General features: G+C 53.5%; 1 protein-coding gene across 1 annotated transcript in view; it reads left to right on the forward strand.

Moving 5' to 3' along the window:
- Nucleotides 1-11,971, forward strand: part of WNT10A (Wnt family member 10A) — a 12,434-nt gene extending 463 nt beyond the window's left edge. The window contains exons 2-4 of the mRNA XM_039844920.1: nucleotides 857-1,119; nucleotides 8,115-8,494; nucleotides 10,865-11,971. Coding sequence (XP_039700854.1) covers nucleotides 857-1,119; nucleotides 8,115-8,494; nucleotides 10,865-11,362 — 1,141 coding nt within the window. The 3' untranslated portion in view covers nucleotides 11,363-11,971. The remainder of the gene's footprint in view (nucleotides 1-856; nucleotides 1,120-8,114; nucleotides 8,495-10,864) is intronic.
- The last annotated feature ends 7,576 nt before the right edge of the window (nucleotides 11,972-19,547 follow it).

A 19,547-nucleotide genomic window follows, 5' to 3' on the forward strand; every position in this document is an offset into this window, starting at 1 on the left:
TGGTGACAGAATATGGGCAGTTCAGGGAGACAGGGCAGTGCCCAGGAGAATGATGGCTACTAGAAGGGAGGGTATAGGTTAGGGGGCAAATGCTATCCTGGAGTCCCTGCTGTGCTGGGGGAATGCACCCCCACCCCAGGAGTAAGCTCAAAATGCTTTGCCCCACCTTGGAGATGGCCTCCAGACAGGGGCAGGGGTTGGGGGCTGGAAGGGTATAGCCCAGGAGGGGTCAATGGGAGACTGCAGCTGGAAAGGTTCTCAGTGTGTGTGCATGTGTGTGTGTGTGTGTGTTCCACTGAGCCCAGCAAGCTGTGTTGTAAACAGCAGTCTGTGTGTGCATATATGTGTGAATGTGAGAGCTCATGAGTCAATGTATATCAAGATGAATATGTGTGTGTACTTGCAAGTGTCTTTGTGTATGTGTGTGTGCGGCTGTTTAATAAAGTGTGCACGTGTGTAAGTGTTTCTGAGCCTGTGTGTCCCCCTCGATGTGCAGAAGTATGTCTGTGAGAATATGACTGTCTGAAACCTGTCTTTGGGAGGGGTCTCCTGGGAAAGGCTGCATATGTGAGCATCTATGCTTGGGGATGTACTTATAAATACAGGCACTTTGGATGTGTGTGCATTTGCACATATTAATGTCTGTGAGTGTGCAGCTGGGTGGGTCTTGTTGGAGGGGATAATGGTGAGAAGGTCAAGGAAAGGAGAATGCTTTAAGGGTATACTAATGAGCCCAAACTTCAAAGGCAAAGGTTGGAAGGGAGGAATTATGACCTTTAGGACAGACCATGTATTGTTAGGCGGGGTCCTCCTAGCCCCCCAAACACTCACCCACCCCCACCCCACACGTCTGCAGGTCTGCACCAAACGACATTCTGGGCCTCCGCCTTCCCCCGGAGCCTGTGCTCAACGCCAACACAGTGTGCCTGACACTGCCGGGCCTGAGCAGGCGGCAGATGGAGGTGTGTGTGCGCCACCCTGATGTGGCTGCCTCAGCCATCCAGGGCATCCAGATTGCCATCCACGAGTGCCAGCACCAGTTCCGGGACCAGCGCTGGAACTGCTCTAGTCTCGAGACTCGAAACAAGATCCCCTACGAGAGTCCCATCTTCAGCAGAGGTAGCTGCCCCTCACCTTGCCCCTCTGTCTGACCCATACAGCACCTCCGCCCCAGGACTTCTCTGCCAGCCATCCCCAACCCAATTCCTCAAGCTGGCAACCTCTCCAGGTGCACATCTGCCAGTATCCTGCTCTCCTGCTTCTATCTGATCTCAGAAAGGCCCAGTGTGTGTGTCTGGGGGTGGGGACAGACAAATGGGGCAGATGTGGTTCCAGGCTGAGCCATGCGGGCTGAGGGTAGCAAGTTCCATGCCTGAGAATTGGACTCCTGGTTTATCCTGCCCTGTCATTGACACTGCAAATCTCAGGCCCAGGAAATATCTATATCTGTGACCTGTCTCAGTTTACTCTCTACCTAGCAAACAGCCTTGAGACTGGAGAGCCTGTAATAAAGTACACAGAATCAGCATGAAGAGGGGTCAGGGACTTTGCCAAGTGGCATAGATGAGGAAAGCCTGGGCAGGTAAAAGGTCTGTGCTTCTGCAGGAGCTCTTCCTGGCGGGGTGCACCACCAGCCTCTGTGTCATCCTCGCCACCCCGGAAAACCCTCTCTGAATCAGAGGTACTAGGTGTGTGCATGCCTCATGCCCAGCAGGCCAGGCGGCCCTGTCAATTCCTCTTCCCCTCACAGCTCAGAGAAACCACAGCTCACTCCTGTCTTTCCTCCCCTACTGCTGGGTGACCTAGGGCCCACCCAGGCAACCCCTAGAGTGGCTTAGGCTGGAGACAATGGGAGGTTTCGTCACTCATTTCCATTCACATCCTGTGTTAGTACCTTAGGTCTTGACTCGAGTCTTTTGGGAAAGATGAGGGTCCTGCCTCCTGCATGGGCCAAGCTAGGTATCTGTCCCTCCTCTCAGCTGCTTGGGTGAGACTGTGTGGGGACCCTGTGTGGGGGCACTGGGGGAACCTGGCTCCTTGGGACTTGTCCAATTCTCAGTTGACTGTGGAGGAAGAGAGAGGGATACCCCTATACCCTTTGGCTTTGGGATCTAAGGCTTTTGGCAGAGTCACACCCCATGGACCCTCAACTTCAGAGAGAACTTAGGAAGCCAGAGCCTTTCGGTTTTCACCAGGATCCTTTCGAGCACTCCCTGGGCCCCCAAGTCAGGGGCCACTCTGCCTGCGCCAGCCCAGCCCCAGGTCGCCGGCTCCGCCCCCGCGGTTCTACCTTCTCTCTCCCCCGCGCGCCTGGGGCGCTGTTTCTCCCCGGCAGAGCCCAGCCCGACGCGTGTGGCGGCATGCAGCCGCGAATTAATCCCCGCGGGCCGCGGCAGACGGCTCCCGGGCCCAGCCGCGCAGCTCCCGAAAGGGCGCCCCCCTACTCCCCAATCCCGGCCCGCGCTCCGGCCCCGTGTTCTGGCCCCGGCCGCCCTGCAGCCCCAAGCCTCTCAGCGGTCTGAGAGCAGTGGCCCCGGACCCGGCTGACCACCCCATCCTGGGCAGGGCGCTCCGCCCCACTGCTACCTGCTGGCCGTGCTGGCCTACACGAAGTGACAGGCCTCTGCATCTATTATGCCCTGGCCTGGCTTGGCCGGCGCTCACCCGCTCCCACTGCGGGTTTCTAGGTCACCCACGCTCCCCAAAACCCTGATCTCCCTCTAGCGCTAGGCCAGGCCAGCGATGAGGACACAATAATTTCAGGTTCAGCTCCCTGGGGGCTCGGGCTGGCGCTGAGGTTCTCACCCCTGCTACTTTGGGAGGCATGAGGTGAAGCAAGCTCTTCACCCCTCTCCCAGGCCTCAGTGTCCCCTCTTCCCCTCTGGTCCTCCTGTTCCCTCTAGAGTGAGTGAACCCAGGTGTCCTGTGCCTCGTGAGGGCCCATGAGGCCTGGTGGAGGACATGGGGTCTTTGATACTAGGGGTGAATTCTGAGCAATCTTGCACGCGCGGTTGGAATGGCGCCAGGCACTCCTGGGTTCACCTGCAGTTTAATAAGCTGGAGGTGAGCTGGGGGGACTGTCAGGGGAGAGGTTGGGGTAGAAGAGGAGACTTGCCAGGGATAGTGGGGGTAGGCGGGAGGCACCTAGCTGGGGAGGGGATGGGACAGCTGATCCAGCCTCCACCAGTTGACCAGGGCACATTCCACCCACCTCAGAACCCGGTTGTACCTCTGCAGCTCCTGATCCCCGCATTCGGACACTTCATTTTAACCTCTGTCTCTGCGGAGAGGACTCTGGGCTTCTGGAAAGAACTGCCACTTTCCCCTTCAAGGGCCACTATTGTGCCCTTTCCTTACTCCACATCCGGGTTCACCCTCGTTGGGGTCATTTTCTGGTCCATCTAGGCTCATGATCTCAAAGACTAGCTAAATTTAAATCCCAGGGAACCAATCTTGGTGGTAGCCAGGCCCTGTCTGGGCCCTTCCCCAAGACTCTCTTCTTTTTAAGCTATGGATTGTCCATCGTGGGTGACCTCAGATTCACCTAAGTGAAATATCAGGATGCTGAGCCTTCTTCTGGCTGCTAATGGAGTTTCTTTAAGGTGTATTCTGCCATGTTTAAAATTCAGAGACTGCTGGGAGGAGGTGGTCCCTTGAGCCTTCCATCTTAATACTGTCATCTAATTGTCCGGACACCTTCCTTGAGATGGGTTGGGCTTCTAACAATGTAGGAGAAAGTGAGAAGGGAGATGGAGCACCTGGAGTGGGTGATTAGAAAGGTTAGGGCATATAATAGGGCTTTACCCAGCCAAAGAGAGGGCATAAGGGGTGGTCCTGGAGCCTGGGGGGAGGGGTGAGGGACAAGGAGAAGGGCATCTAGAGGCCTAGAAAGAGTCAGAAAAAAGCTGTAGGAGAGCTCCCAGTCCAGGCCAGCTGCTTTACCGAGCCCAGGGGCAGCTGTGACCTAAGTGCCAAGGGCACTGCTATCTCCAGCTTTTTGTTCTAGGACCCAGATGGTTGGTGCCTGGGCGGGTGGGGTATTGGGCAGAACATCTGCTAGAGGAGAGCTTTTCATTGTGAGGACTAGAGAACCCATCCATCTCCCACTCAGGATGCAGGGACCCAAGGGAGATTTGAGGAAGGGGCTGCTTCGGGCTAGACTTGGGCCCTGGAGTGAGAGGGGATGAGAAGACAGGGAGAGGCTTGATGGAAAGGAGTGTAATAGAGTCACACAGCAGGTCCTGGGGTACTGTTCTTCCTGAGGCCCAGTCCCATTCAGAATACATGGAAAGAGGGGGCATGAGGCCCAGCTGTGAGCCACGCTCCGGCACAGGGAAGGCCATCAATCTGATAGTCCAGCCTCTGCTCTCCAAGGCCCTGGCTCTTTCTTTTCCCATCTCCCTTTTAGATTTGTCCTCAAGGAGTCTTGTTTTATGCCTAGGTCTCCAGGCTTGGAGTATGTGGTGGCACTCAGATGGGGACACAGGGACACAGGCAGTCATATCCCAGGATCAGCTAAGGTTTTATTATTCTAATGGCACCCAACACATACGAAGTACTTGCCGTGAGTCAGGCACTATTCTAAAAGCACTTTATCTATACTTTAGGGTCATCAATCAATCTCCATGTGGTAGGTCCTATTATTATCCTCATTTTACAAACGAAGCTAAGAGAAGTTGGGTAACTTGCCATTAGTCACACAGCTTGTAAGTGAGCTGTAGAACCAGGACTGAAATGCAGGCCAGCTCACTTTAGAGATTGCACTCAACTTCCTGCCATACTTCCTCCGAAGCTACAAGGCCACCACGATCTCTCACTGTGTGCCCAGAAGTGAACTGGTGCAATGGAAGAGTAGTCCAAGAAATGAAACTGACATGCACACACACACACGCACACACACGCGCGCGCACACACACACACACCTATGTTTGTGCAAACATGTACCCATATTCAATGTCATCCCTAAGTGTTCTCACATGCACACAACTCTCTCCTTCTCTCGCAGCCCAGGCACACGAGCACAAGCACGCACAGATTATTTGCACAGAGAGAATGGAGACCAGACCTTTCCCCTTCCCTCCTTCTTTGATTCAAATGGGTGGAGCTCAAGCTTCTCTAAGCACTCGGGGATTCTCACCGGCTCCTGAATCCTCTCTCTTCTACACTCCCCTGCCATCCAAACCTCCTCCCCCAGCCCCTTCCTGGCCGTTGGCTTCAGCCTGTAGCAGCAGCTGACTCCACTTAGATGCTGGCAGTCCCTGTCCCAGATCAAAGGCAGGGCGGCTAATTGTGCATCTTAACGAGTCCCCCCTCAGTGCTCCGGGCAGCCCAGCTGGCCATGGCCCCACCCCTCTCCCCCTCCAGCTGGCCAGATGGCACAGTGCCTGCGTCTGCCCCAGACAGTTGGGGCCAGGACCGAAACTGGGGCCCTGAATGGGAGCTGGAGGCAGACCCAGTAGGCTGGACATCTCCAAGGCCTGGATGCTTGGAACAGAGGGTGGCCACATAAACACTGCCTGGTCACACCTACAAAAGGCTGTGACCAGCTATCAGAGGCCATGAGATGGAATCTTTAGCTGCCTGGGATAGGTAGGGGTGTTCTCTGCAGGCTGTGGGATACATTTCTCTATATTCCTTCAGGCCTGTCCTTGAATGTAGCGGAGCCTGGGAGGTGATGGTTGGCCCGGAACAACCCTGCAAACTAGTCTCTTGCTCTTTCCTGGTGCCATGCATAGACAGGGCCATAGGAACTGTGAACTGGGCTACCTGGGTTTCTTACTCCGCAGGTCTTCCTTCCCTAGAGTCAAATACCCTTCCGCAGAAAGTTGTCAGACCTGGGAGCTGAGAGAGCTGGGGCTGGGTCCAGCTCTGTAACCCTGTGACCTTGGGCATCCCCTTTTTGCTCTGTGTGTGTGTGTGTGTGTGTGTGTGTGTGTGTGTGTTGCATGTGGGGGATTGCTGAGGCCTGGGGTGCCTCTGGAGGTCTGAGTATTGCCATTTTTCCCAGGAGTATGTTGATGACTCCTTCAGCAATAAGAGAAATATTCAGAGTTCCACAGATAAAAGGCAAGAGATAAACACAGGGTGTGCTCCCCAGCTTGAGTCTGCCTTCCTTGGGCCCCACCTCCAGAGCAGTGTCTACTCTTCTGCAGCCTCCACCAATTCCCAGAACCCCCTTGAAGGTTCCAGCCCAATCCCCAGCCCTTCCTGTCTGCTCATAGCTAGGCTTCTTATGGAAAGGTCTTGAGATGCTATGAGCTGGAAAGAGAAGCTAGAGAGGGACAGTCTGCTTTACAGGGTTCTGATGGCCCAGGTGATTTATGCTAGAGTGGGTCAGGAGCTGCTGGGCTCTGTGCTTGGTTGAAGAAACAGGAAGCATTGGCCTGAATCTGAAACAGTAGTGAGTGAGGTCAGACAGCAGGAAGAACTTCTCAATGGTAGCTAATGTTTATGTAGTACTTACTGTAAGTAAGGTATTATTCTAAGCACTTTAAATATACATGTAATTCATTTAATTCTTGGAATGACAATAAGGCAGATAATAATAACAACCCTGTTTTACAGAGGAGAAAATTGAGGCACAGAGAAGTCAAGCCATTTGGCCAAGGTCACATAGCTATTAATATCTAGTAAGTGGAAGAGCCAAGTTTGAACCCAGGCAATCTGGCTTTAGAGTTCATATTCTTAACTGCCACTATACACCTTGGGGTGTTTGTTTGTTTGTTTGTTTTGGCTGGGCAGGGAGAGGAGGACAGGGCCCTGTGATGCAGATAGTAAGTATTAGGGGTAGGATTAGGCTAAGGTCTCTGTCCAGTCCTGGTTGGCTCTCTGGTGGTCTGTGAGGCCTCCAAGAGCATGTCCTCTTGGTCTGATGCTAGGATAGAAGGACCCAGAGATTTCCCCCTGAATCTCTGGCCTCTCCCAAGGCCATTGGCCTCTGGCTAGGTTTGGGTTTCCCTAACAGAGGCCCATGGCACAGGTGGATTCTCTTCCATATGGGGGCCAGCATTGCTCTTGGCGTCTCCCATTGCCTACACTCTCTCGGGTTCAGAGGCTGGTTAGAGTCTTGTACCAGAACCTGGTCCTAACTAGTCCTTTCTCAGACACAGACTAAGCAAGAAGAAGCTGGTGGGTCTGGGAGCCAGACACTCCTCTGCAAGTAGGCCTCCCCCTGCCACAGGCCCAGACCTACTAGGGCCTTCCCCGAGGATAGCTCAGGCTGAGAACACCAAGGAGGAAAGCAGTGTAGACAAGTCAGTGGCCAGGCTGGCCCAACCCAGGCCCCCTGCGAGTGGCTCATCAGGGAGTCTTTGTGCCTCCACCCCGTCCCCCTCCCCCCAGCATTCCAGGGACAGTGTCTGCCTTAGCTCACCCTCCCCTATTTTCAACTGTATGTTTGACCCTGTGCAGGGCATGGGCTTACTTCCAGCATCCTTCAAATAATCTTCAGTTGACCTAGACTGACCACAGGTGGCTGGGTAGTGTACTTTTCTGAGCAGACTTCAGGGATGTCGTGTAGACAGAGAGAAGGAAGCTCTGCTGGTTTATTTCTCTGCCTCTCAAATCTGGCCCTCCGAGAGGGTTCTGTGGTGGACCTGAGGGGGAGGCACCAGGGAGGTGATCTGGGGCCCAGGAGCTTTAGAAGTACACCAGCTCCTCCTGTCCATTAACATTTCCTGGGGCCTGGAATTCCATCACTGCTGATTTATTTTTTAGGTTACATTTTGCCTTCTTTCTGAAGGCTCATTTCAAAAATGCAAATATCACGTGAGAGATAATAGATTAAGTCCCTGGTCTTAAAAAGAATGTTTCCCAGATACTTTTCGTCCAACAGGAGAGGTATAGACTTGCTAAGGGTGATGTTAATGAAGCAGGGAAGGTAGTACAAAAAAGGGGGAGCGATTATAGGGGAGACCTCTGCCACCCCATCCTCTGTGCAGAACTTCTGATATGATTTCTGCCCCACTTTGACTCTGTCTGTGCTCTGTACCAGACCTCCCTCCTACACCAGGCCTCAGTTTCCCTTCCTATGAAGAGAAGGTTGCACAGAGAAGGCAGAAGGATGGGATGTCAAGGCTACTCAGAACCATTGTTTCCTGGATCTCTACTTGCAGGTTTCCGAGAGAGCGCCTTTGCCTATGCCATAGCAGCTGCGGGAGTAGTTCACGCCGTGTCCAATGCCTGCGCCCTGGGAAAACTGAGGGCGTGCGGCTGCGACGCATCCAGGCGCGGGGACGAGGAGGCGTTCCGCCGGAAGCTGCACCGCCTGCAGCTGGACGCGCTGCAGCGTGGTAAGGGCCTGAGCCACGGGGTTCCCGAGCACCCAGCCCTGCCCCCTATCAGCCCTGGCCTGCAGGACTCCTGGGAGTGGGGCGGCTGCAGCCCTGACGTGGGCTTCGGGGAGCGCTTCTCTAAGGACTTTCTGGACTCCCGGGAGCCTCACAGAGACATCCACGCACGCATGAGGCTCCACAACAACCGAGTGGGGAGGCAGGTGAGAGTCACCCCCTATCCTCTACCCCTGTTCCAAATCCCTCTGCCTAGAGCCCCTCCCCTGCCCCAGCCTGTCTCTCCGCTGGGGACCACACCGCTCCTGCTCACTTAGCAACTTTCCTATTGCCCCCTCCTAATTCAGTCAACAAAAATGCATTGAATTTCTACTATGTGCCAGGCACTGGACTAGGCCTAGGGATAGAAGGCAGAAACATCCCCTGCCCTCATTAGCTCACCCTCTGCTGAGCATCCTGCTTTGCCTATTTCCTCTGGGAGCAGTGGAGAGATTGGGTTGCAGTCAGACCTCCGGGGTTTAGGACTGGCGCTGCCACTCTGTCTCCTCCCCTTTAAAAGCAAATAGGTTGAGCTGGATCGTCCATAAGGCCCCTTAAGCTCTAGTGTTCCATGATTCTGTTCCATGATTCTGCTGCAACTCCCCTCTTCTCCCAACCTTTCTGTGCACAGTGGGGAACTCCTCAAAGCGAGGTTCCTAGGGGCCACTGTGGAACTGTGTCCTAGTCGCCTTCTCCTTTCTCCCCTACCCTCAAATGCTCATACTACCTCAAAGGTCATTAATTTGGGGTGGGGGAAGGAGAAGAAGAAAGAAAGGAATAATAACCTGCATTTATTGAGTGCTTACCTTACCGTGTGTTAGACTATCTGGAACACTTTCCTACCTACTAGCCTATTTAATCCATCCAAATACCTATGAGGGTACTATTTTGATCCTCGGGTTAAGATATGGAAAATGAGGTGCAGAGAGACTAAACCTGCCCAAGGCGATGTAACTAGTGAGGAAGTGGGAGAGTCAGGGTTTATCTCCAGGCGGTTGAGCTCTGAGGCCATGCTCTTTTGCTTAGAGTGTAGTCTACCCTATTTGCTCACCTACACTACCTTCCCTCCTCAACCCTCATGGTAGCTCAGCATCCTCCTTTCCTGGCTATTTGGCTCTGATGCCTTCTCTCAGCTGGGCCTGCTCAGGCCTTGGTCCTGGCTTCTCCTTGCTCTGGCTGGCACCTTCTTTTCACTCCCCTTTCTCCTGGCCTCTCAGCTCAGGCTGGTTCAACTTCTTCTTCCACAAAGACTCCAAGCTGATTCAGCTCTTCCCATTCTAACTTAGAGGTGAGGTAAACTGAGGCATATCCATCCTCAGGTCATGTCCAGCTTCCACCCAGCCCTGCCCTGTCCATGCAGCTCTTTTCCCAAGCTTCGATACTATCCCAGCCCATACTGACTCCTCCTCCTCATTAAACTGGTTAATTAATGGCTGCTGCCTGTGGGAAGCAGATGTTCTGGAGCTGTTGGCCAGCGGAGGCATTGGGCTGGTTCCCATGTGGTGCTGACACCACAGGCTGTGCATACAAGCTTTGGAGTCCTTTAAGGCTCAAAGAGGCAGGGTTCCTCTCTTACGGCCCTACTACAGGTTTGAGGGCCCTGGATCGTTGCTCTCCCTGTTTGAGGGTGTGGTTTTGGAGTGGAGCGGGGTGAGAGGAGGATGTGGTCAGCTTCCTCTGGGGCCTCTGGTGAGGATAATGCCCAGGGCTTCTTTGGGAGGAGACTCCAGAGCAGGTTGAGAACTGGGCAGGGCATGGTAGGTTGTGTTCCAGGAACTACCTCCTTTGGAGGTCTGGGAGCCTCTCTCTCAACTTTCGTTGGGTTGGGGGTCTGGCTGTCTGGGTTCTGTTCCCGTTCTGTGTTCACGTAGAGCCTTTGGACCCTGTTGGTGTTCACTGTTTCCCAGGAGGAGATGTGGCACTCAGCATTGGGCAGAATGAGCCCCAGCCAGTATAATGGGGGGAAGGAATGTCTCCCCAACTCCTGCCTGCCCCCTCCTTAGGCTCCCTGCAAAGGGTTGCAGGGCCTGGAAGAGGAAAGGGGCTTTCTCAAACTCCCTGCATCCCCTACTAACAGCCTGGAGCAAGGCCAGAGGCTTTGGGGCTGGGGTGTAGTGGGGCCAGTACACCCCTGCTCCTGGCTCCCACCTGAGGGATGGAAGGAGAGGGAATTTCCCTGAGGATCTGGGATCCCCCCTCAGGAAGCAAGAGCCTCAAGCCCCAAGGGCCCCCTGCAGGTGCTGGGGAAAGTGGAGCAGGAGAGGAGGGGAGCAGGAAGGAGGGAATTCCCCCAGGGCCTGGCCTGACTGGAGGTGGTGGAGAGCAGCAGAAGAGCAGGCAGAGTTCTTCTCCTGACTGTCTGGCTCAGGAGCTGTGCCACCCCCGCCTCCCAAGCCTGCTTCAGGTCTCAGCTTTTGCCTCTGTTCAATGGAATTGGTTTCGAAAGCCTCTGATTCTCACAGGCCAATGTCTAGTGTTAGAAGGAGGGCGGTGTGGCTGGCCCCTGGCGTCACCCCTCACGGTGCCTCCCTCTGCAGGCGGTGATGGAGAACATGCGGCGAAAGTGCAAGTGCCACGGCACGTCAGGCAGCTGCCAGCTCAAGACGTGCTGGCAGGTGACGCCGGAGTTCCGCGCCGTGGGGGCGCTGCTGCGCAGCCGCTTTCACCGCGCCACGCTCATCCGGCCGCACAACCGCAACGGTGGCCAGTTGGAGCCGGGCCCCGCCGGGGCACCCTCATCGGCCCCTGGCATTCCCGGGCCGCGCCGCCGGGCAAACTCCGCCGACCTGGTCTACTTCGAGAAGTCGCCTGACTTCTGCGAGCACGAGCCGCGCCTGGACTCTGCGGGCACCGTGGGCCGCCTGTGCAACAAGAGCAGCTCAGGCCCCGACGGCTGTGGTAGCATGTGCTGTGGTCGTGGCCATAACATCCTGCGCCAGACACGCAGTGAGCGCTGCCACTGCCGCTTCCACTGGTGCTGTTTCGTGGTCTGCGAGGAGTGCCGCATCACCGAATGGGTCAGCGTCTGCAAGTGAGCGGAAGGCTTCCCTCGCTGAGACTGGCCCTCTGCCCCTCGCTTATGGCCTTGGCCTGACGGTGTTGCTTTGGCTCCTGGGAGAGGATGTTGGACCACATGATGTCATAGGAAACTCCCAGTTCTGAGGGTCGTCGAGTTCGCAATCACCAGGCCCCACCACTCACTTCCGTGAGCTAGAGGACTGATTTGCCTTCCTGTTTGTTTCCTACCCCAAGTTCAGACTGCTCAGTTGAGCTGGGGATTGCCCCACACCCTCGGTCAATTGTCAGCCAGGCAGCCCCAGGCCTGTCTCCTTTCATTCCTTTACCTCTTTCCCTGAAGTGGGAGGGAATGAATGGCAGCTGATGGGCAGATGGAGGAGAATTAAAAAGCAGAAATGGACATAATTGAGCTGCAGTGATTCTAGAGAGGCCCCAGACGCCCTCCCCGACAGGCCTCTGCCCTTCATTTTTCAATTAACAAATATTTATTTTGCACTCTTTGTGGCCTGGCACTCTGCAGGGAATGAAGGGCGCTGGGTATACAGATGTGAATAAGAGACATTGCATCTGCCCTCTTGGAGTTTACATTCTGGCTGGGGGAGGTGGACAATAAACAAGTAAATACACAAGGACATTTCAGACAATGCTATGTGCAGTGAAGGAAACAAAGCAGGGTACTGGATGTAGAGAGATTTGAGGGGAGTGGGGCTCCGTTAGATAAAGCCATTGGTCTGGGAAAGCCTCTCAGAGTTCTGATACTGGTGCTGAAACCTGCATGATGAGAATCACGCGCAGATTGAGGGTGAGGGCTTTCCAGGCAGAGGCCACATGAATGCAAAAGCTCTGAGGAAGAGAAAAGAGACTAGTGTGACTGGAGTGAAGAAGTCAAGTGGCAGGAGAGGAGCGGGGCGGGCGGGCCAGGGAAGGGTAAGGCGCTGGGATTTTATTTAAGAGGGATGGGAACCTGCACAGGGTCTTGAGCAGGTGAGTGTCATGGTCGGATTCCCACATGGGTTGCTGTATGGATGGGCAGCTGGCTGAAGGGGGACAAGTTGACAGCCATCTTCCAAACCAGAAATGAGGCCTGGACTGGATGGAGGCAAGGGGTCTTGACAGGGGCTTGGATTGGGGGCTCTTGATGCCAGAGCTCTAGCAGTCCACCTTGTGCCTGCGCCTCTGCCACAAGCCAGGACGAGTGGCAGTGCCCAGCAGCACCCATCTGCAGAGACAGGAGGCACTCTGAGAGGAGTAATCCTGGGCAAGACCCAGCTCAACCCAGCCCAGCGCCCCAGGGAGCAGGTGGGGCTAAGAGGTGCGGCCGGGAGGAGGGTGGCGGGGGAGGGCCAGGAGACTCACTGTCTGGATTCTGGTCTCTCTTAGACCAGGCAGGGGAGGCAGGGTATATAAGGCTGGGGGTGGGGCTGTGGGACATCCTTCCTGGGCCTCTTGTGCCCTCGGATCCCCATCTCAGGGTGCCCTTGGCAAGTCAGCAAGCCCCCCCCACCATACACCCATGAGAACACTGCTGAGCTGGTCCAGTGTTATACTCTCTTCCGCTCTCAGATCTGATGTTTTTCTGGAACAGACCCTCATGGAGAAGGATGGTGAGAGGAAGATGGGATCAGGATGTCTGGGAAAGAATAGTTCACCTACTTCATCCAGGCCTCCTGCTGCTCGCAGTTGGGGATCCTGCTGTCGGCCTCAGTTCACCTCAATATGGTGCCCTTCTTGATGAATCACACAAGGATGAAGTCTTATTCCTCTCCCCGACTGCCAGCCTGCAAATTCCCCATCTTTCCCTACCCCTGTCCCATGTCTCCCTATCCCTGAGGAAGGGTAAGAAAGAAAGGATACACCCCTGTTGGCTCACCAGCTGGGAGATTTGGCCCCACTAGCTTGTCTTCGGCTCCCTCCCTTCCAATGCCTGCATCCCAGCAGCTCCCAGATGTGCCTAAGGCAGCATGGCCTTCCATCCACATGCTCAGCTCTACTGCCTCTGTGAAATACAGAGTTTCTCTCCCCATCCCCCAAAAGACAGCCCCATAGGCAGGCAGGCGGGTGAGAGTCCCTAGGGAGGAGGGGTAGGTAGGAACAGCCAGACACACCTGCCTCATTCCTTTCCTCTTGTTCACCCAGGAGAGAGCTGTGGGGGCTGGGTTCTCTGGCCCCTTCTTCTCTCCATCCCAGGGAGGAGGAGGGAAGCAGGGAATGGGTGGCTTGTGGAGGAGCACATCCACCTCCAGCAGTGTCCACTATAGCATTACCTTTGGCCTCACCCTCTTTTGCCTTCCGGGCTTAAGAAGGACAGAGCTGGGGGAGAAGAGACTGAAGATGGGGGATATAGGATCAGGGTTGGGATATTGAGACAGGACCTGTAACACTGCAGAGCATGCTGCCTCTAGAGGGAGGGGTGGACTGTGGGGTAGGGCAGCGGGGCTGAACACCAGTCCTATCAAGTCATGGTGATCTGACATGTGCTAGTCTGACCTGTAGAGGAAGAGAGAAAACGTTGGGGGTGGTACAAATAGGGCGCTGCCTATCCCCCATCCTCCCTCTTGGCCAGAAGCTGACTAGAGTCCTGGGTCCAAAGCTGGATCCCATAATTGAACAGTCAGAGGTGTGTGGGGACTTGGTAAGAGCCCTGAGGGAAAGATAGAGGTGATAAAGGGAGGGAAAATGGGGCCTGAGAGGCACTGGGCTTATGCATGCTGGCTGAAGGTTGAGGCGGGAATCAATGAGCCGATTGTAAATAGGAGAAATGAGCTGAAACAAAGTGTAACAGTGGAGATGGGAGGAAGAACTTGCCAACAGCTGAGAGAAGACCAGGGTTGAGATTTGGAAATGATAGGTGGACCAGAGATCATTCAGAGGACAAGGGGACATCTCCACTCCCAATACCTTTCACCTTGATGGACACCGAGTCATCTCCCTGCAGGAGGAAAAAATAGAATGGTGTAATGGAGCCTGGACTGTCGGAATGGAGAGGAAGGGAGGGAACTCATAGAGAATGAGGGTAGTGGACAGAGCAGCAGGCAATGGCAGGATTAAGGGTCAGGGAGAAGCAGCCAGACGATTGAGGATGAGAACCGAGGCATCCTGCTTTTCAGTCACCCTAGGTTCCAGGATTGGAAAAAGAGGAGGAAAGAGGCAAAGGTAGCGGCCTTGGGAGATGTAGGAGAGTCTCAGTGGGTGAGAAGCAAGGTCAGGGGCATCTGGGCTCTCCCCCTCTCCCTGCTCCCCACCCGGAATTAAGGCACCCCCAGCTAGCCCCCAGCAGGGGGCCTTCCACGTTGAGTTTGGCCAGGCCCTAGTCGCGGTCCCCCTCCTTCTCCCACCCCCACTTCTCATGTGGTTGCCGGCAGCTGCCTGCGGTCGCCCCAACCCCTGCGCTCAAGGCACGGGGACTTTCCAACAGGGGAAAAAATGACTTAATGAGTGGGAGCCAGGGGCGGGAAGGACAGGTCCCTGTAATCACCGCTCCGCTGTGGGGCCTGCGCGCCTCCGGGCCCTTCCCCGGCTTCCTGCTGCCAGCGCCCCCCTCGGGCTCTGTTGGGGGAGGGCACGGGCTGGCGACAGTGGGGATTCCTTTTCAGGTTCCAGTCTCTCTTGGGCCTTCGGCTGCCTTTGCTCCCTAGGCTTGCAGTGCGTGAAAGCTGGGACGTCCCATGATCCCGCTCTGTACTTCGTTCTTGAAGTCGATGGGGGGCAGTCTCTCCCTGATGGCAGGGTCCTCTGCTGGTGGATTTAGAAGGGTGTGGGATCTTGAGAGCCCTTTGCCACTTCGCAGCTGCGCATTTCGAAACGCCCTCGGTTGCTGTGGCAACTCGGGCAGTCGAGGTGTGTCCGCGGGGCTGGGAGGCGCCCACCCACCCTTTTCTCGCAGCCCTCGGGGCCAGGCTGGGCTGCTGCGGTACGCGGGGGTGGGGGTGTGCCGTTACCATGGCAAGGGTGCGCTAGTAGGGCACATTCTTCCCCAGGGTGGGAGCGCCCTAGGGATACGAGAAGGGGGGTGCGGGTGATGGGGGCAGCAGAAAGAGAAGGGGGGTGTCAGGACGAGGGAGGAAACTCGATCAAGACTAACCAGGGCTTCTGAGATTGGGGTGAGGAGTTTGGAATCTGTCTCCCTCCCCCAGCCTAGCCCTTTGGGGACGTTCCTCTCCTCCTCTCGCACTCGCGCTGGGGTTCAAGTCCCCCAACCCGCAATTTCTGGAGAAGGGATCCCCGATTACCGACCCGAAAGTCTTTCGGCTTTCTCCAAGGCAAGATTCTAGAGCTAAGTGTCCGTCCCCTTCCCCCCGAGCGGATCTGTAGCCCAGACTGCGACCCCGAAGCCCTGCAATTAAGCCCCTCGGCTGCCCCTGCGCCGCCCGCGGGTCCTCTGCCAGGCAGGGCCTGCACCGCCAATTACAGCAGCGCGCAGCAGCTGATTACTCCAGAGTCCAGGAAGCGACCGAGGGAGGGGATAGCAGGCAGGTCAAGGGGTTGTCCCCGGCCCGAGGTCCTTAATTGGAGCTTTGGGCTGAGGGCCTCTAGCCGAACTTCTCCGCTCCAGACAACGTGCGGAGGACGGCTCTACTAAGTGCTCCATCCCTGTTCCTCAATTTCGATCTCCTGGAATGCACACCGCGCCCAGGGCAGAAAGAGCGCAGGGAGGATGGTGTGTGTGTGTGTGTGTGTGTGTGTGTGTGTGTGTGTGTGTGTGTGTGTGTGTGTGTGTGTGTGTGTGTGTGTGTGTGTGTGTCTGTGTGTCTGTGTTGGAGCGTCTGAAGTCAAGGGCTGGGTCCTCAAGTAGCTCAAAGTCCTCAAGGCAGGCTCTCTTTTCCACCGCAGACGGTCGCGTGGGTCTCCCATGGCCCGGGGCCCCTCCCTGTCGGCTGGGCTCTGTCTTGCCAGCCCCAGGGACTCTGCCAGCCCACACCGCACTTTTGTGGGAATCAGAAAACAGCGCCCCCTCTGGGAGCGGGGCAACCCCCTTCTGCCAAGAGAAGGCAAATCTGGAGCTTGCAGAGCAGAGCAGCGAAGGTGCGGTGTTCTGCCACTACCCTTGCCCCTTGCCATCTTTTCTTCACTCCCCTCAGCCCCGTCTCCCCGCCTGCGGGTCTACAGAGGCTGGGGTAGAGCTTGCGTCTCCCGCGGTCCAGCTGTCCACATCTGGCCAGCAGCTGGGACCCGCCCACTGCAATCTACTGCAGACTCAGCGCCCTCTGTTGGTGCCGAGCGACGGCGCACCAGCTTTTGGGCCTGGACCGCCCGCTGCCGCCGCAGCCAGCTTGGAGTTTCGCTCCAGTTTCGAGAGTTTCGGGTTCCACGAGTCCACGCCCTTTGCCCCTGGGTACAACCCGCTTTATCTCTCGCGGCGCTTACAAATCCGACCCCTTTGGGCCCTTCGCATTCCACCGGCCGCGGCCTCGCTGACCCTCTTTCCTCGATCCATCCCTTCGTGCTTAAAACCTCGTTCGACGATCTAGCCATTCCCCAACCTCTCATCTTCTCCAGTCTTCTCGGCTTCCAGGAAAAGTGGTGCGGCGCGATCTCTTGGCGCCCAAGATAAAAGTCCGCAAATAGGAAAGTGATTACATAAATCATCACCCATCTGCTCAATGGAATTCCTCGCAGCGTCCTTAAAAATGAGGTGGTTGAAGTATATTTAGTGAGTGAGACAGTGTTTGCTCTCTATGGTGATGGGGGTGCAAGATATAAGATAGCACAGGGCAGGATCCCTCCTTTATTGCAACAAAAATTATAGATGTGATTTACATTTAAAAAGTCTAATATAGGCAGCAAAACGCTAACAGAAATTATTTCTGGACGATAGGATTCTAGGTGGTTTAAACTTTGTCTTTTTAATCTACATCTTTCATTTGTCTATAATGAACACGCATTACTTGGGCACAGTAGTAATTCCACAACCAGATTTTTTTTTTTTTGCGAAAAATGTGATCATCGAATTATATCATTAGAATATACCAAATTTTAAAAAGAACCCTTTTAAAACTAGGAATTAGGTAGATTGACCTGACAAGAGCTAATATGATTATGTCATCGGGATTTTCTTCTTGAAATTGTAATGATTTGTTGTGAAAGCAGGTTTTCAGCCTCCGAATTTCAGGGCCCAGGGAACCTTAGGAGTTGTCCTCAAATCCATATATACATCCAGTATTGTTGTAAATGAAATAGCTGATTTATTTTCCATTGTACTGCATATGTTCGAAGATGCTGCCGTAATTACCAATATAGAAAAAAATTAATTTAAATACTTTTTGCTCAGTCTTGATCGTCTTCAATGTCTTTGCAACATTACACATCATTAACTATCCTCTGCTCAATTATATTCGACCCTTTGCTGTCGCACTTCCTGGTCCTCCTCTCATTCTCCACTGCCTCAGGGATTTCATTCACACTTTCCTTGTCTTTTTTCTTTTGCTTTTGCTGTAACAGAAAAGTTACAATAGTACAAATAACTTTCTCCTTCCAGGAACCACTTGATAGTAATGTCATCACCCCTAATATTGTATTCCTTAAGGACATTCTCCTACATAACCTAATATAATCTCACAAACAGGAAATAAACATCGATTCATTAACACTATCTAACCTCCAGACCTATTGGACTTTTCATCAGTCGGGCTAATGATGAAAAGACCCAGTGCAGAAATGTTCATTGCTTTTAGTTATCATGTCTCTCTAGGCTCCTTCATTCTGAGACAGTTCCTAAGGCTTCTTTTACTTTTATGACCAAGACAGTTTAGAAGACTACAGACTTATCATATTGTAGAATGTCTCTCAATTTGGGTTTATCTGTTATTTCCTCAGTATTCAATTGAGGCTATACATCTTTGGCAGCAATATTATAGATGTGTTTTACTCATCGCCTTATTATTTATTTAGATGCTCAAAATCTCCCAGATTTGGCCAACTACAAAACTGACTCTTGTCACCATAATTCTTTCAGTACTTCCTTACTTTCTGGCACAAGATATTCTGGCTCATCTTGTACTTTCTTTGCTCGAGCCCTGCAATCAGCCACTTCTTCAAGGGAACTTCTTTTCTTTTAAGAGAGAATGATATTTAGAAGTCAAGATCTGGGTATTAAGTGTGTTCTTGGGGTGTCCCTCCTTCTGGGCCTCTCAGCGGACAGTGCTGGGAAATAGATGTATGATTACACACACATATCTATCATCTGTCTGTCTATCCATCCATCCATCCATCCATCCATCCATCCATCCATCCATCCATCATCATTTATTAATCTCCCTGTATAGAAAATCATGATGAGTAAACATGATGGTGTTCTAATCCAACACCACAAGATTTATTCTAATTTTCTCGCTTTCTGTTTGTGTAACTTCCTTCTCCCTTCTTGTTGGATTAATCCTTTTGTAAGTAACCTATTCCCCGGGCTGCTGCCGCCCACTTCACTCCCCTTGCAGACATCTTCTCTCATCTTGGCCTTGATAACCTATGCCAGTCCAATGTAACCGTCTGCCCCCACATGGATGCTTCACTTTGTTTGGCCCCATATCACATGGCTTTCGAATTAAATCATTCAGAAAGGAAGGCAGGCAGGAAGGCTGGAGACAGTTTTACTCTCTCTTGAAGCATTAGATATAATTCTCAATCATCTCTATTCAGAAAATGGCAACTGCTCTTTCAGCTATTCATGTTGAAAACTCTGGAGTCACTGGACTCCTTTATTTTTCTGACACCTCACATTCGATCCATCAGCAACCCCTGTTGGTTCTCCTCCAGTTTATATCTAGAGTCCGGTCACATGTCACCTCCTCCATCATTACCATCCTAGTCCATGCCTCCATGGTCTCTTGCCTTGAGGAAGACCTAGTTGGTCTCTGCTTCTGCCTTCACCTCCAGTCTAGTCAATACACATCAGCCAGAGTGATCCTTTTAAAGTGTTAGACATGTAGATGTTGCCTCTCTTCATTCAAGACTTCACTCAAATATCTCCTTGCAAGAGAGGGCTTCACAGAACATCTTGTCTAAAATAGCAAACCATCTCTTACTTTTTCCTTGCTTTATTTTTCTTCATAGTACACATCACATATTTGCATACTTGATTACTGTCTGCCTGTGCACTCTATAATGGAAACTTCAAGAAAGCCAAGATTCTCTTTTGTTGTTGTTGTTGTTGTATTTCTATGGCAAGAAAGGTACTGAGTACAGAGTAAATACTCAATAAATATAAAT

The sequence above is a fragment of the Pteropus medius genome, unplaced genomic scaffold (genome assembly GCF_902729225.1).
Source record: "Pteropus medius unplaced genomic scaffold, Ma_sr-lr_union100, whole genome shotgun sequence".
Taxonomy (NCBI): domain Eukaryota; kingdom Metazoa; phylum Chordata; class Mammalia; order Chiroptera; family Pteropodidae; genus Pteropus; species Pteropus medius.